Source organism: Haliotis rufescens, unplaced genomic scaffold, assembly GCF_023055435.1.
Source record: "Haliotis rufescens isolate VD_foot unplaced genomic scaffold, xgHalRufe1.0.p SCAF_4, whole genome shotgun sequence".
In the NCBI taxonomy this organism is placed as follows: domain Eukaryota; kingdom Metazoa; phylum Mollusca; class Gastropoda; order Lepetellida; family Haliotidae; genus Haliotis; species Haliotis rufescens.
Window position 1 is genome coordinate 11972949 of NW_025964112.1, and position 17013 is coordinate 11989961.

At 38.4% G+C, this 17013-nt stretch overlaps 1 protein-coding gene across 3 annotated transcripts in view; it reads left to right on the forward strand.

Moving 5' to 3' along the window:
- The first annotated feature begins 597 nt into the window (after window positions 1-597).
- LOC124112296 (N-acetylneuraminate 9-O-acetyltransferase-like) overlaps window positions 598-17013 on the forward strand; it is a 53976-nt gene continuing 37560 nt past the window's right edge. For all 3 annotated transcript variants that reach the window (XM_046472328.2, XM_046472329.2, XM_046472330.2), the window contains exons 1-7: window positions 598-762; window positions 4277-4373; window positions 7918-8104; window positions 9477-9587; window positions 10741-10792; window positions 11732-11803; window positions 12621-12711. In XM_046472328.2, coding sequence (XP_046328284.1) covers window positions 636-762; window positions 4277-4373; window positions 7918-8104; window positions 9477-9587; window positions 10741-10792; window positions 11732-11803; window positions 12621-12711 — 737 coding nt within the window. In that variant the 5' untranslated portion in view covers window positions 598-635. The remainder of the gene's footprint in view (window positions 763-4276; window positions 4374-7917; window positions 8105-9476; window positions 9588-10740; window positions 10793-11731; window positions 11804-12620; window positions 12712-17013) is intronic.

Here is a 17013-nt window from a genome sequence, read left to right on the forward strand (position 1 = left end):
TTCGCACAACGTTCATGCAAGGAGTATGTGGGGCTCATTAATGGACTGGGGGGGGGGGGGGGGGGGGGGGGGGCGATTCGCTGTGCAGAGTTGATGATTGTGGGTTCGAATTCCGGTTCGCCCCGATTATTTATCTAGGTTAATCAGCACCATACCCGTGCTCGTGGGTTTCACCGAAGGGGTAAACGTCTGAGACCTGCATCACTTCGGGCTTTCCTCCCACATTAAGCTGACATGCCGTGATATAACTGGAATACTGTTAAAAGCGGCCTTAAAACAAACTCAATCACTCACTCATTGACGGAATGTCTTTTTTGTCATGTTTCATTGCAAGACAACACGATTGATAGAAGTGGGGTGCGAAATTGCATTTCATTCCGTGTGTGTGTGTGTGCGTGCGCGCGCGTCAACAAAACTGACAACGTAAATGAAAATCAATCTCCACGCTATATTTGTTTATTTTAATAATTTGATTTCCACAAAATTTCAAATAGAAAGAAATCTGAATATTCGAGTTCTGAAAACAATTGGTTATAATTTTTTTGGGGAAGTGTATATTTTACGTGCGCTTTGTGGAATTCACCTTGCATGAAGTCTCGTACATAAGACGAGAGCCAGCGAGACATGGGGGAAATATGGCGGAAAGAAGCACATCGACACACGAAATTACACATTACCTGAACGTAGAAAATGCTAAAATTGCTGCTTTTCTCATGGTATCGGGATTTATCCTGTACCATGGGGTTTTACATCTCAAATTCGGTAAGTATTTAATAATGCAATTTCTCATCACTGTTTCAATTCCTCTTCCGAGTACCTTATTTGTTGTTTTTCTCGCATTGTCGTCAATGACGAATGCTATGCTGTCAAAAAGACTACCGTGGTCAGTCACTCTGTTTCGTTGAGGGTCGGTGTTGTGTAATGCATTCTAGATCTCAGACCAAGTAAAAACGTTTTTTTGTGGTCCCTGCTCTTGACACTGGCTTGTTTCGTGACAGGCCAAAGCACATGCATGTCGCATCACGTTTCTTCGCTTCCAAATCGTCACATGTTTTCGTGACTTATGTTAAAGAAAATAAAGCATGTACATCGCAACATTAATTTTCAGAAACTGTGTTGAATGTAAACGAATAAAAATATTGAATCAATTATGTCAAATAATTTAATCAAATATGATTTTTGTCTGTATTGAACATGTTGTAGGACTAGTAGACAAATATGTGTCCAATCAGGGCTCCAGATAATTGTTTAGGCAAAATTCAGCCATTGAGTATTGTTGAGTAGGCTAGGACTATTAACTCACGTTATGGTAAGACTTCTGCCCGTGTGCCCCTAAAAATATATATAGCTGGAAGAAACACGCTATATGTAAATATTAGGGCTGCAAGCAACGAATACACTATGAGGCGATTATGATTTGTATCTCAAATATAGGGTAACGAATATGAAATAATGAATACAATAACAAGTCAGCGGTTAATTTTTTATTTGCTACATTCAGTGAAAAAATAACATAAATTATATGACATGGTTTGTTAATTATTAATATATTATACATTTATATACTGCACTTATCCAGGTACTAATATCTGCTCAAATGCGACAATGACCAGAGACCACAATACTGTCAAATAAAATATTATAAGAGTGTTGTCTTTGAAGAAATCCATGCATATAATATGTTCTTATGGATATTTTTAGGTACAGGATATGTAAACATGGTAAATGCACATGATTGCATATTCATAAATATTTGATTCTATTTCTAGTGGCCACGATCAATGAATTCAATTCATGAATGGATATGGTTTGATTCACTGAATACGCGAGTGAATCGTAGCAGCTCTATAGGGTTAGAAACAGTTTTTGTCCACTAGTCCTTATAATGATAACATATAGCAAAACCCTTAAATTGGGCAACTTTCTACTAGTCCTTAGGATACCTTTACTATTGGGCAGTTTGGTAAGGACTACAGGACTAGTGCCAATTTCTAACGCTGCGGCCTAGTAAATATATATAACATTTGGAGACTGGACGCAAGGGAGCAAAAATATACTGAATTAGTGAATACCATTACCAATGAAAATTTTCAATAGCAATGTGAATCATAACTTGTGAGTAAATACTCAAAGGCACAAAAATTGTCTGGAGCCTTAGGTGATGCCTGCTTTCTTTCAGTAAACAAGAATGTGTAGAGATATTCATGAGCGCAAGCTGAAACAGTGGAAAAGGCTACATTGGGTAAACAGATGAGAATCTGTTTGTATTGTACCTAGATGTACAAATTCATCTAACAATGATAAGGCATTATGGTGATTCACATTATTACCATGATTACGCTCACATGGAACAGTCACACGCACAGTCGGTAAAATAGACGGAATAGTCAATATCACCAGCTTTGTATCCATGGTAAAACATGGTAAAGTAAAAATTAACAAGACAAAAATGTTATCCAAGCACATCTTTACTTGACGTCATGAAAACAGGAACGTTTGAAGTCCTTCTAAAAGTTATTGAGTGTAGGCTCTTTTGTGTTACCTGTATATATGCCCTCTTGTGCCTCCATTTGGAAAGGAGGTAATTATTGATCAGGGATCTTTGGCCTTGTTTTTCTAACTTGTGAAAGTAATAAAGAAAAACTGTCCAGTTGAAATATTGCTGAGCATGCTGAGTGAAGCATAAAACAAACAGACTTCAAAGTAGTTCAAAGTTATAGGTGAAAGTTAACTTGTTCAAGATACCCTTTTCATGATGATAGGCCTAATGTGAAAATAATACATTTAAGGGTCATATTTAAAAGCCATAACCAGAAGACTCCAGGCCCATGATTACTACTGATTTTAGCACTGTCCATCTTACCAGTATATCATGAAAAATTTGCATACAATCAGTGATTAATTGTATTTTATGTGAAGGACGAGAGCCTTATAAACAATGTCATATTCATGATCCTGCAATTACTCAGAAACAGAGTCTCACGGTCACTGTATATCATGGTATTTTCACACACAGAATACGAAAACAAATCCTTCAACTACATGTATGTCGGAGAACAAGTGGAAATTATTAATGTTATGATGTGTTGGGTTTATATGTTTTCATTCTTTCCTTCCTGTAATGTTTTTTCAAGGACCATAAGCTATTGATGACAGCCAATGAAAAAAGTTTGGAACGGCTCCTAAAATTGTTGTCACTCTATCATGTCTTTGTCAGTCACTGAGTCAGTTAATTGATCGCACATTACTTCATTGTTCCAATATATTATCAACAAAGAAAAAAAGTCAGTATTACTTTATATTTTTATATGCCAAATGACTCCTAATCATGCTAATTATGAATATGCCTGGAGCCATTTTTTATAGGAGCTATGAGAGTGAGTTTGTTAATGTTGCATCTACAATGTTTTGCCATTTTGCAACAAAGGAGTGACTTGAGAATGTAACGTGTAAGATGCATAACTTGTTTAATTCTGTTTGGAAACTAATTTTACCCTTTGAAATATCAGAAAGAATTTCTTGGTTGAATTTGAATTAGAGAAATAGACCATGTTAATGATATAAATGATTTCACTGTAATCCTATGTATGAAAATGTGGAGTAGATGTATCATGTATGAAGCAAATGTGTAACCATGGTAACTGCTCATCAGGTACATATAACATGTATAATGCAAGGAAAGTTATGTGAATGATGTTTGAATGGATATTAGCCAGATGAGTTTATATATACACCTGTAAATGTATTGCCAGATTTTTGACACAGCGGCACATGCTGTAATCTATCATGTCCATGTGACCACCTCCATGGTCTAGAGGATAGAGCATCTGCCCAGGTAGCAGAATGTTGGGAGTTTGATCACCAGGTCACGTCATTCCAAAAGACGTTTTAAGATGGTACTTGTTGTTATCCTGCCTCATGCTTGGCATTTAGGGGAGAAACAAGGACTGGCTGGGAGTTGGTATATCATGTCCGAGTGGATTGTCCGTGTTAAAGTGCAGACAGTGTCTCTGTGGGCTGGCGCTATAATACTAGCATAAGTCCGGAATAGTAAATACAGCCACAAACGCACACACACATGCATGTCACTGTACAAGTGAATTGATCTTAAATGAGACGTTAAACCCCATTTCACTTCACCTCACATTACCAAATTGGTAAATGTCTAATATCTACATGTTTGACATTTTAGTTTTATGTGACAATGTCAGACTTGTATTGCCTGTGATTCAGCAAGATTTCCTAACAAGGAACAACACTTATTTCCTCCCTACAGGGAATGACTCGTGCACGTGGCTGCTGAGTGATGGCAGGTTCCCAGGATACAGCACCTGGCAGCCATACGGATGTATGATGCACAAGTATTCCAAGAGGTACAGTGGCTTCATAGTTTGTAGTTGTAGTTAGAAATGAACCATGTTAACTATAAAGTATAGTGTTCGAAATTAAGCATGGACATGATGAAAGTCGAGGCTTCCTTGTCCATGTTGTCGTAGCCCTAATGTTAAAAGTCGAAGTTTTAGGGGGTCTCCAGATTCTAATACTATGGGAGCAAACCTCCAGCATGTCCAGGAACCTCATAATTTCAAACACTGACATAGTATACTGTATTTGCCTAAATAAGCTCCCAGGCACTTAGAAGATTGTCAAGTGGGGAGCTCTTATTAATACCATTCACAATGAGCATGATGAGTTTGTTTTCTTGGGGTTTTTTTAAAATATTTTTTTTCATTTTTTTCGATACTCTGTATTGAACATATATTATGTGTGTTTATCATGTTTATAGTTTGAATGTTGATGAAACTTAAACATTTTTTTATGATAGTTACTTGGCAATTATATACCCCTGCTATGCTGCTGTTGTCTGTGGAAAATACTGTTAAATACTCAACATAAAATGGTCTGTAAGTTTTCTTTCTTGTGAAGATTACTTACAGATTGGTCTAGAAGTTGGTCAGGTGTCACTTTTTGGAGCAGGGTGCTTAATACGGAGAATACAGTATTACTCTTCTGGAACTTGGAAGTCTCTTTATTTCTGTTACCAGGGCAACATTCCTTTAACCATTTGTCATGTTTGTCAGATGTTTCAGATTGATTGAATTATTAGGAATGTGCATTTCCAGTTACATTTGCATTGTGCTATAGAGTGATCAGCACACTGAGTGGCTGTTGTGTCCTACATGTTTCTTGATATGCATTGATATGTCAGTTGAACATGTTGAACAATGTTGAAGTTGAAGTCCAAATTCCAAATCTGATATTTGAACATGTTAAAGGAGTGGTCGTGTTTGTGATAGTTGATACTATTCTCAGGATTGGTAACACTGGGAGTCACTTCCAGAGTCATGATCCTCCATTATATATTATTCAAAACAAGTTAAGAGAACACCTGATACTTTCAGATTAGACCCGTGAAGATCTGGGGTAGAATAGGTCTTCAGCAACCCATGCTTGCCGTAAATGGCGACTACGCTTGTTGTAAGAGGCGACTAACGGGATCGGGTGGTGAGACTCGCTGACTTGGTTGATGCATGTCATCATATACCAATTTGCATAGATTGATGCTCCTGATGTCAATCACTGGATTGTCTGGTCCGGATTCGATTATTTACAGATCGCCGTCATATAGCTGGAATATTGCTGGGTTTGGCGTTATACAACAAACAAAGAAGGCCTTCAAGGGTACTGTTCCATAGTGATTTTTTAATGTGCAGTCATCAATAAAATACAATGAGTTTATTCATTGACATACTTACAGAAAAAACAGTGTTACTGTCAACTTTAGTGTTAAATAATACAGAATGAAGGAGGGCTGGAGGAACTTTATGAACTATGTGTCTTCATCTAGTCTTGCTCACAGGCCCCAACCTACAGCAAATGTGATAAAACTTCCCAAATCAGAATTAAAAAAACAGCCATAACTTATTTTATGACTTTGTAGAGATAACATGTATTTCACTGATAACAGGACCAATAAATCAAAAAGATGCTTAGCAGCTTAGTTAATGCTTAGTTTTATATTATTGCATTGAATATAATCTCAAAATACAGTGTTAAACCAGAGACAATATAAAAGACCATATCTATTATATGGTCTCTGGTTTAACATTTGTTTAAATACCTAAGAAAATAAGAACTTTAAAGTATCCCAATTCTGAACAAAATTACATGTTTTCCCAGTGTGCCTGCCAAGGGCAGCTAGGATTGCATCATGGATGAATCTCTAATGACCCAATGTTTCAGTGCAGCTTGGCTCAGATAAGTTGCCATGGTAATGTGTGACTGGAATTATGTGTATCATCAGTATGCCTGAAATTCTGAATAGGTGTCCCATTGAGTATGTTATTTTGATTGCCTGGCCAGCTGCTGGAAATATCCATAATTGCTGTTATCGCTGTTCTATTCTGAAACAGAATAACTAATCAATGATGTATCTTGACCTACTCCATGTACTCTGAGGCTGATGTTCGACACCACGTTTGCAGCAAATGTCAGTCAAAATTCCAAATTGGACTAAAAAAATGTCCCAGTTTGTTACATAGTTGTACTTATCGTGTTAATGTTATAGCTGCATTAAGGTTACATGTATTTCACTGTCCAATGAGAGGAAGAGGCTTTGGTTTGCAATGTTACGTAACATACCTTTGAAGAAGAAAATAAGAACTTTGCAAACTCCAATTTGAGAAAAATAACTATTCCCTGCCGAGGTCAATTATTTTGTAATCATAGATAAATACATGCTAATTGCTATTGACTTTGCCATATGAGGCCCAGGGCGTGGTGCATTGATAGACGTGATAATTCGAGACGAGATAGTTTAGAGGGAGAGTTTGATATCCCCCACGTTTTGAAAAATGGGATATAGCGATCAGCATGATCAGCATGTCCATCTGTCTGTCCATCCTTTTTCCGTTTCGGGAGCAGAACTCCTGAACTCCTATTTCCTTTTGAAACTTCCTATACAGATCAGTCTAGTGGTTGATGATTTGGGATTATCTTTTTTTTTTTCCTTTTTTTTTTTTTTTCATGACCATCATGATGATGACAATTTGGACTTCTACTACTTAAAACGAGGGAAATACTCATTTCCGGAGCAGTACTCCAGTCATTGAATAATTCCAGATGAAACTTGGCATACAGATGAGTCTAGTGGTGATCTGGTGCTTTTAATGATATGGGATTTTGTTTAAAAAAAAATTGTTTTGTTTTCATGAAAACAAGATGGACTTATACTGAAAATGGGTGAAGTGCTCGTTTCTGGATCAGAACAGGGGTATATGTAATCTCCTGATGACTCTCTTTATTAAGCCTTGGTTGATCCCAATTGTGTAGATTGATGCTCATGATATCAATCACTAGATTGTCTGGTTACCATGTTTACATAGCCGCGATATAGGTGGATTATTGCCAAATGTGGCGTTATACAACAAACAAACAAAAATATTTCATTTAAAGACACTTGTAAACTTGTCTATCAGATCCACAGACAATAATGTAAAAATGTACTTGTGTGACAGGCTGACATTCCAGGTTAGGACCGTCATGTATGACCCAATGACATACATGGTATGTGTATGACCGTCTTTTCTTGTTGCCTCTCAGTGCATGAGGCTATTGATTCTCTTAAAAACGGAGACCAAAGGACATTAAAAGATGGTACTTGTAAATACGCTGCCTGGCACTTAGCCTCTAAGAGGTGTGTCTTCAGCTAGCTTTTCCTTTTGAACCTGCCCTGAAACATATTGTCAAGAAGTTTCCATGCAATGTGACATAATATGGGTATCGAGTTATGTATCAAATCGTGACCCATGTATCGTAATACATATCGTATCGTTACCTTGCTGTATTGTTTCACCCCTAGTGGTAACACTCGCGATTCTGTTGATCATGCATGATAATGCACTGTGTCTGTTCCAGTGACGCCAGGATGTGCATGCACTATTTGTCCTACTGGGGTGGCAGGAACCACATCACATTCGTAGGCGACTCCAGAATCAGGCAACTCTACTTCGAGTTTATCAACCTGATTGGGTCAAAGGAGGTGAAGCAGCATAAGGCTCACGAGGACATCCACTTCCAGGACGAGAAGATCAGTGCCAGGATTGTGAGTAGTTCCTGATTACTCGGGGGTGGAGGGGCATCTTCCTGAGGCAAGGGAGTTAACTGACTATAAAAGTCCAGTTTCCACCCTTGCCCAACTAGGCTGGTATTATGGAGTTACATTTTGGCTGGCCTAACGAGTCTATGCATAGTCCAATCAGGGTGGTCGGGTAGCCTAGTGGTTAAAGCGTTCGCTCGTCACGCCGAAGACCCGGGTTCGATTCCCGACATGGGTACAATGTGTGAAGCCCATTTCTGGTGTCCCCCGCCGTGATATTGCTGGAATATTGCTAAAAGCGGCATAAAACCATACTCACTCACTCACTCATAGTCCAATCAAAATTGCGCTCCGAAATGAAATCCAGTTCTTAAACTGTCATGCAGATTTCGGTCAATTGCAGGATTTGCAAACCATATGCAGCGCTAATTTGTTGTCAACAGATATTTTCTAAATCTTTGCATGTTTTTAATCAAGGTGCTCACATGATTTGACGCACTTCGCAGTGTAAGACTCATTTTATCACAAGTTATGGATCTTGATTATCGATCAGATCGTTTTGACTGGGTGCCGCCGTTTTGTTTGAAGCAAATGCAAGTGATACAAGTGGTGGAATCTGATTGGAGAGGCATAGAAGGGACATAACTCGTCACAGCAACTGGTGGCGCTACGATCGAGCCAAGGAATTCCAGCCTAGTTTCGGCAAGGGTGGAAACTGGACTTTTTAAGTCAGTTAACTCTCTTGCCTCAGGAAGATGGTGAAGGGGTTGGGAGGGATTGTCTGGGCCAGACTTGATTGTCTTGATGTAGCCCTCGTGATGATCCAAGTTAGAATTTGTCTCCAGTAACAAATGCTGACTAACAGGATTGTGTGGTCAGACTCGCTGATTTGGTTGAAGCATGTCATCATATCCCAGTTGCATAGATTGATGCTCATGATGTCAGTCACTGGATTGTCTGGCCCAGACTCTATTATTTACAGACTGCTGTCATACAGCTGGAATAGTGACGTGTTAAACAATAGAGAAACCAACATCATCATAATCATAGTTGTTCACAAGTTTTTGGTAAACATTGACAACCTGTGTTTTCTACGGGCAGCACAGTTGTCTGAGGCGCCGCAATTCGCTGTGCAGAGTTGTGTTCCTAGTGCATGCCAGAAATTAAATATTGTGGGTTTGAATCCCGGTTGGCCCCAATTATCTTTCTAGGTTTGTCAGCACTATTCCTGTGGTCATGGGTTTAACCAAAGTGGTAAACATTGAGGCCTGCCTCACTTCAGTCTTTCCTACAACATTAAGCTGTCATTCCATGATAAAACTGGAATACTGTTCAGCTGCAGTGTTAAACCAAACTCACTCACTCTTTATGATTTCAGGATTTCCTGTGGCAGCCAATGGTGAATCTCTCCATGTTTTACATGTACAAGAACTTCCTGCTGAGTGAGCCCGGCGCCAGACCAAACCTGGTCATAACAGGCAGTGCCACGGTGAGTTCCTGCAAGTGCCTCACATCGACTGTGGTTCAAATGAGCTATAATGTTTTAATGGTTCGACGTGGTCAACACAGTAGGGATGCAACGATACATTGGGGTATCAGTGCATCGTAAGTTTTCATGCAATGACACAATATATGAAACATTTTTTTCTGTGTCAATACAAGACGATAGATTTGCTAAAATAGGTTTCTTACTACTCGTTTAATGATCCCCCAGCAAATGTGTAATTAGTGTTCCAAGTTCGCTACTTCAAATAGCCACTATGAACATGTGTCTACAGCGAGCTTTTCCTTTAGAACTTGCTCTGAAATATTTATGGTCAAAAAGTTTCCACACGATTTGACTAAAATGTATGTCTCTCGATATGTATCGTATCGTATCGTATCGTGACCTATGTACATGATGTATCATAATAGATATTGTGTTGGCCTTGCTGTATTGTTTCACCCCTACAACACAGACTATACTTTTTGCCCTTGATACTGGCTTTTAACCACATTGGCTGTTATGCCTCCCCTGTAGATTCGGGGGCACATTCGCGGTGAAGAGTTGCGTCCCTTGGGAACGCCAGAAACCTATGATTGTGGGTTCGAATCCCGGTTCGCCCGGATTTTGTTTCTAGGTTTGTCAGCACCACCCTGTCGATTCCTGAGCAGAATATCCCCCAAGAACCTAATTGGCTGGAATTTTTTATTGCAATACATTTCAATATATTACAAGGAAAAATATATTGAATAACCAAAGAAAGCTATCAATACCCAATGTGAAACATAACATGAGTAAGTATTCATTTTGCTCATTTGCTCATAAGGGCGGTCGGGTAGCCTAGTGGTTAAAGCATTTGCTCGTCACGCCAAGCACCCGGGTTCAATTCCTGACATGGGTTCAATGTGTGAAGCCCATTTCTGGTGTCCCCTGCCGTGATATTGCTGGAATATTGCTAAAAGCGGCTTAAAAACAATACTCACTCACTCATTTGCTCAAAATATTATCTGGAGCTCTGGTGTAGACTGCACCAACTGTTCTACATTCAACATTCAACAGTCATTGTTTGATGATTGAATTCAGTTGTGAACCAACTGAACATCTATTATTATACTATAGCATCCTCCTCTGTTGAATTATGTCACCTGTTGTTTTTCAGTGGTGCATAAAACTGAACAATGGAAGCAAGAATGCTCTGAACAACTATCAAGGTATGCTATGTTCCTCCCAACACCTGTTGATAAAGAGACATGGATAGCCCAGTCGTCTTAGGTGCTGCAATTCCCTGGGCAGAGTTGCGTTCCTTGTGGACGCTAGACACCTATGATTGTGGGTTTGAATCCCAGTTCGCCCCAATTTAATTTCTAAGTTTTTCAGCACCATACCCGTGCTTGTGAATTTCACTAAGGTTGTAAATGTCAAAGATCTCCATCACTTGAGTCTTTCATCCTACATTAAGCTGGCATGCTGTGATATAACTGGAATTCTGTTTAACATGTTTAAAGCGGCATTAAAGAAAACTCACTCACTCTAACAGGTGAACTGTATTGAAGACTGCTATTATGGTTATCGTGGTTAAGTGATCTTTCCTCTTCAGTAATATTTGTACAACAGTCTAGTCTGAATCCAGTGTGAAGTAAAACTTTGTTTGGTTTAAGGTACAATCAGCTAATAAAAGTCCAATGTGTTAACAAGTTACATTATACTGAAAATAATGCCAAGTGTCAGGTTGAGCTTGTAGACTCATACGTTTTTAGAATATACTGCAATAAATTCTTTTGAACATGGTTCTGCAATGGCTAGTTTGGTTCCACTTCTGCATGCGTCGTCTGTGCTTTGGACTGCCTCCGTGGTTGAGCGCCTGCCCAGAGAGCGGAAGGTCGGGGTTCGATTGCCAGCCGTTTCATACTAAAAGTAAAAGACGTTAAAAGATGGTTCTTGTTATCTCGACATTTAGGGGCTAAAACAAGGACTGGTTGGCTTGCAGTCAGTATACTGTGTCTGAGAGGGATGTTAAACTGCGGCATGGTATCTCAGAAGGATAGCACTATAAAATCAGCATTAGGCCAGACTAATTTACAAGCATCTTGAAAGCGAAGTTAAACCTCATTTTACCTCACCTCATCTGTGTTTGTTTCCTTCTGTTTCAGTGAATCTCACAACAATTGTTCCTCTCTTTGATAAGCTAAAAGACACAACCAAAATACTCTGGATGCTGCAAGGTATATAATTTACATTGCCATTGTCTACCCTAGCACATTGAAATAGTGTTGACAACGTAGGGGTCTGGGGCCAATGGGTCCGCAGTACCTCTTACTAATCATTAGAGTGACAATGTGAGATCTCTCTGAGTGTGTCATGGTGCCTTGACTTCGGGGATTGTTGCTGATAATGTCAACAGCTAGTTTGCTTCATCCAGATTATTATTTACAGGCTGCCTTGATAATTCTGAATTATTGCAGGTTTTTGTGAATATAAGAATATTCTCATAAATATACTGACTGTTTTGTCAGCTTGATCAATGATCATACCTTTGGGTACAGTATTTGACATAATAAGCACCCAGGGCGCTCTCAAAATTCGAAATAGGGGGCTCTTATTAGAATATTCTTTTGGTGAATAACAACATATTTCAAAGATTTCGTGGTTTATGCTGACAGCCTGAAATGTTTATATATGACAGATATATTTTTCAAGAATTAAGGATGCATATAACACACATACTATACACAAATAAATAAGTCTTGTGTGCATTGATCAATTGGAATTGGGATTGTTCGCTAGCCAATATTTTAGGAAATATTGCCATGTGTGCTTATTAGAGCGGGGCGCTTATTACTTTGTATCAACTAAGTAATTAAATTTGTCTTTATCCCTTTATAGCATATATTTCTAAAAAAAAAAAATTGTGAAAATAAAAGTTGTTTGATCGCAATTCAATTCTTAATTACATGTTATTTGAATAACAACACGTCCCAGTCTTAATAACTTAATCATTGTTTTTGTTGTTATTGTTGTTAACGAGTTTTGTTTCTTCAGATCCGGTTGTGGAAGAGAAACTGAATGGAAACCGCTCAATGATAACAAATGAACAAATTGATGACTACAACAAAGTTGCTTTGGACTTGCTGTAAGTAATGGTCTTTCAAGGATGCATGGATGCAGTGAAATTGTCATGTTGTGGTCACTGGCTATGTGGTAAAATTCCAAAGTGTTGAAGGCGTTCTCCATGGCTTCAGACAGATTGAATCTGTGGTTTTAGGCCAATTATAGAAGAAATGTTTTCTTCACTTATGGTGACTGCACATGGGGTCATGCGGCAGAGTAACCATGGTAACTGTGGATTTGCGGATTCAAACAAATGATTTAACTTTGAATGGGTTATATATTACAGTGTCCATGCTTTGCTTTAGATTTTAGGTATTTATTTTGAGTAGAATGATTGATGGCGTTCTCCATGGCTTCAGAGAGATTGAATCTGTGGTTTTAGGCCAATCATAGAGAAAATGTTTTCTTCACTCATGGTGACTGCACATGGGTGTCATGTGTCAGAGTTACTGTGGATTTGCGGATTCAAACATGTTCTTCACATTAAGAATGATTAATATTTGTTTTAGACATTTTCTAGGTTTGCATCCGCTCATGACATTTATCCTGCCCCGGTAAAAATACATCAGGACATTGTCAACTGACAGTTATATTTCCTGTACACTATAACTTGTTAGTGAGGGAACTCCCCTTCCTGATGGTAATTTAAGGATATGATTAAAGGGACTTTACTATGTACTCATGCTTCTGTAGTATGGATATGAATTACTCAAGACGATTTCACTTTGAACAGTGCTGTCTTGATTAACCTCATTTCATTGTATTGCTGTAAAATGCTATAGGAACATGTGCTGAACATAATCTTGAAGTACCCACAGCTTGATGCTGTCAAACCTAAGAAAGCATGACAAATTACACATATCCAGGTAACACATGGATCAGTTGTGTAGTATGGTGAATAAACTTCAGAGGTATTGAGTGTGTTCGAAGATTGATGTTGTGTGGACAAGTATGTCTTAGTGAGTCATTTTTTTATTTTGACATTTGAAATATTTTGAAATCCACTTGGTGCATGTAGACATAAATATTAGGTTGCCTTTTTCAGTAATAGGTTGCACTGGTGCATGTTTTATACAGATTTGGTTGGTTTGTTGTTTTACGCCGCACTCAGCAATATTCCAGCTATATGATGGCGGTCTGTAAATAATCAAGTCTGGACCACACAATCCAGTGATTAATATCATGAGCATCGATCCATGCAATTGGGATCAATGACATGCATCAACCAAGTCAGCGACCCTGACCACCCGATCCCGTTAGTCGCCTTTTACGACAAGCATAGTCGCCTTTTATGGCAAGCATAGTCGCCTTTTATGTCAAGCATGGGTTGCTGAAGAGCTATTCTACCCCGGAATCTTCACGGGTCGTTTTATACAGCTAAATCAAGACCTCCCATGGCAACACTCTGATTGCTAAGTTTTACCTGAAGTCATGTCAGGCTTGTAATCATAGATTGTTTGTAGAATTTACCCTCTGGTAATATGTTATTCTTTTTGTCCCCTGAAATCTAAGGAATCCTGTTGGAGTGTTAGTAAAATATGCTGTCCCAGCCTAGCACTTCGTTTTCACACATCTACTTTGATAAGTCCTTTCTCCAGTTTGATCCAATCAGTGACATTGTTACATCATGTACATTGGTATGGTAATTGTATACTTCCTGTTTAGACTTACAGCAGGGATCAGTTGATGGGACAGTTTGTTTAAGGTTACAACTGGGACACAGGTTTAAAAGTTTCGTATAGCCTAGGTTCAGATTAACATATGACACAGTCTGCGACTAATGCCACTAGTCTGAAGCATGAGTCTAGTAAAATTCTCTTTTGTCAAGGTAACCTCAGTTGATAAAAGTCTGTATGATAACACTAAAGTCTACAAAAAATGATGCAAGTTTGGGACAGTAGACGCAAGACGTTTTGGCACAGACTGTATTGACTATACACTGTCCAGACAAATGTTCATGAATGTCAATGAGCCAAAGCACATTTGTCAGGCATTTCTTCAAATGGCAGAGTTACTGTGGATTTGCGGATTCAAACAAATGATTTAACCATGATTACAGTATCCTTTAGATTTTGGATTATTTTGAGTAGAATGATTGATGGCGTTCTCCATGGCTTCAGAGAGATTGAATCTGTGGTTTTAGGCCAATCATAGAGAAAATGTTTTCTTCACTCATGGTGACTGTACATGGGGTCATGTGGCAGAGTTACTGTGGATTTGCGGATTCAAACAAATACCTTAACCATATATGGGATATATATATAACAATATCCATGCTCTGCTTTAGGTTTTGGTTGTTAATTTTGAGTAGAACGATTGATGGCGTTCTCCGTAGCTTCAAAGGGTTTGAATCTGTGGTTTTAGGCCAATCATAGAGAAAATGTTTTCTTCACTCATGGTGACTGTACATGGGGTCATGTGGCAGAGTTACTGTGGATTTGCAGATTCAAACAAATGATTTAACCATGAATGGGTTATATATAACAATATCCATGCACTGCTTTAGATTTTAGGTATTTATTTTGAGTAGAATGTTTGATGGCGTTCTCCATGGCTTCAGAGAGATTGAATCTGTGGTTTTAGGCCAATCATAGAGAAAATGTTTTCTTCACTCATGGTGACTGTACATGGGGTCATGTGGCAGAGTTACTGTGGATTTGCGGATTCAAACAAATGATTTAACTTTGAATGGGTTATATATAACAGTACCCATGCTTTGCTTTAGATTTAAGGTATTTATTTTTAGTAGAATGTTTGATGGCGTTCTCCGTAGCTTCAGAGAGATTGAATCTGTGGTTTTAGGCCAATCATAGAGAAAATGTTTTCTTCACTCATGGTGACTGTACATGGGGTCATGTGGCAGAGTTACTGTGGATTTGCGGATTCAAACAAATGATTTAACTTTGAATGGGTTATATATAACAGTACCCATGCTTTGCTTTAGATTTAAGGTATTTATTTTTAGTAGAATGACTGATGGCGTTCTCCGTAGCTTCAGAGAGATTGAATCTGTGGTTTTAGGCCAATCATAGAGAAAATGTTTTCTTCACTCATGGTGACTGTACATGGGGTCATGTGGCAGAGTTACTGTGGATTTGCAGATTCAAACAAATGATTTAACCATGAATGGGTTATATATAACAATATCCATGCTCTGCTTTAGATTTTAGGTATTTATTTTGAGTAGAATGTTTGATGGCGTTCTCCATGGCTTCAGAGAGATTGAATCTGTGGTTTTAGGCCAATCATAGAGAAAATGTTTTCTTCACTCATGGTGACTGTACATGGGGTCATGTGGCAGAGTTACTGTGGATTTGCGGATTCAAACAAATGATTAACTTTGAATGGGTTATATATAACAGTACCCATGCTTTGCTTTAGATTTAAGGTATTTATTTTTAGTAGAATGTTTGATGGCGTTCTCCGTAGCTTCAGAGAGATTGAATCTGTGGTTTTAGGCCAATCATAGAGAAAATGTTTTCTTCACTCATGGTGACTGTACATTGGGTCATGTGGCAGAGTTACTGTGGATTTGCGGATTCAAACAAATGATTTAACTTTGAATGGGTTATATATAACAGTACCCATGCTTTGCTTTAGATTTTAGGTATTTATTTTTAGTAGAATGTTTGATGGCGTTCTCCGTAGCTTCAGAGAGATTGAATCTGTGGTTTTAGGCCAATCATAGAGAAAATGTTTTCTTCACTCATGGTGACTGTACATGGGGTCATGTGGCAGAGTTACTGTGGATTTGCGGATTCAAACAAATGATTTAACCATGAATGGGTTATATATAACAATATCCATGCTCTGCTTTACGTTTTGGTTGTTAATTTTGAGTAGAACGATTGATGGCGTTCTCCATAGCTTCAAAGGGATTGAATCTGTGGTTTTAGGCCAATCATAGAGAAAATGTTTTCTTCACTCATGGTGACTGTACATGGGGTCATGTGTCAGAGTTACTGTGGATTTGCGGATTCAAACAAATACCTTAACCATATATGGGTAATATATAACAATATCCATGTTCTGCTTTAGGTTTTGGTTGTTAATTTTGAGTAGAACGATTGATGGCGTTCAAACAGATTCAAACAAATGATTTAACTTTAAATGGGTTATATATAACAGTACCCATGCTTTGCTTTAGATTTAAGGTATTTATTTTGAGTAGAATGACTGATGGCGTTCTCCGTAGCTTCAAAGGGATTGAAACTGTGGTTTTAGGCCAATCATAGAGAAAATGTTTTCTTCACTCATGGTGACTGTACATGGGGTCATGTGGCAGAGTTACTGTGGATTTGCGGATTCAAACAAATGATTTAAC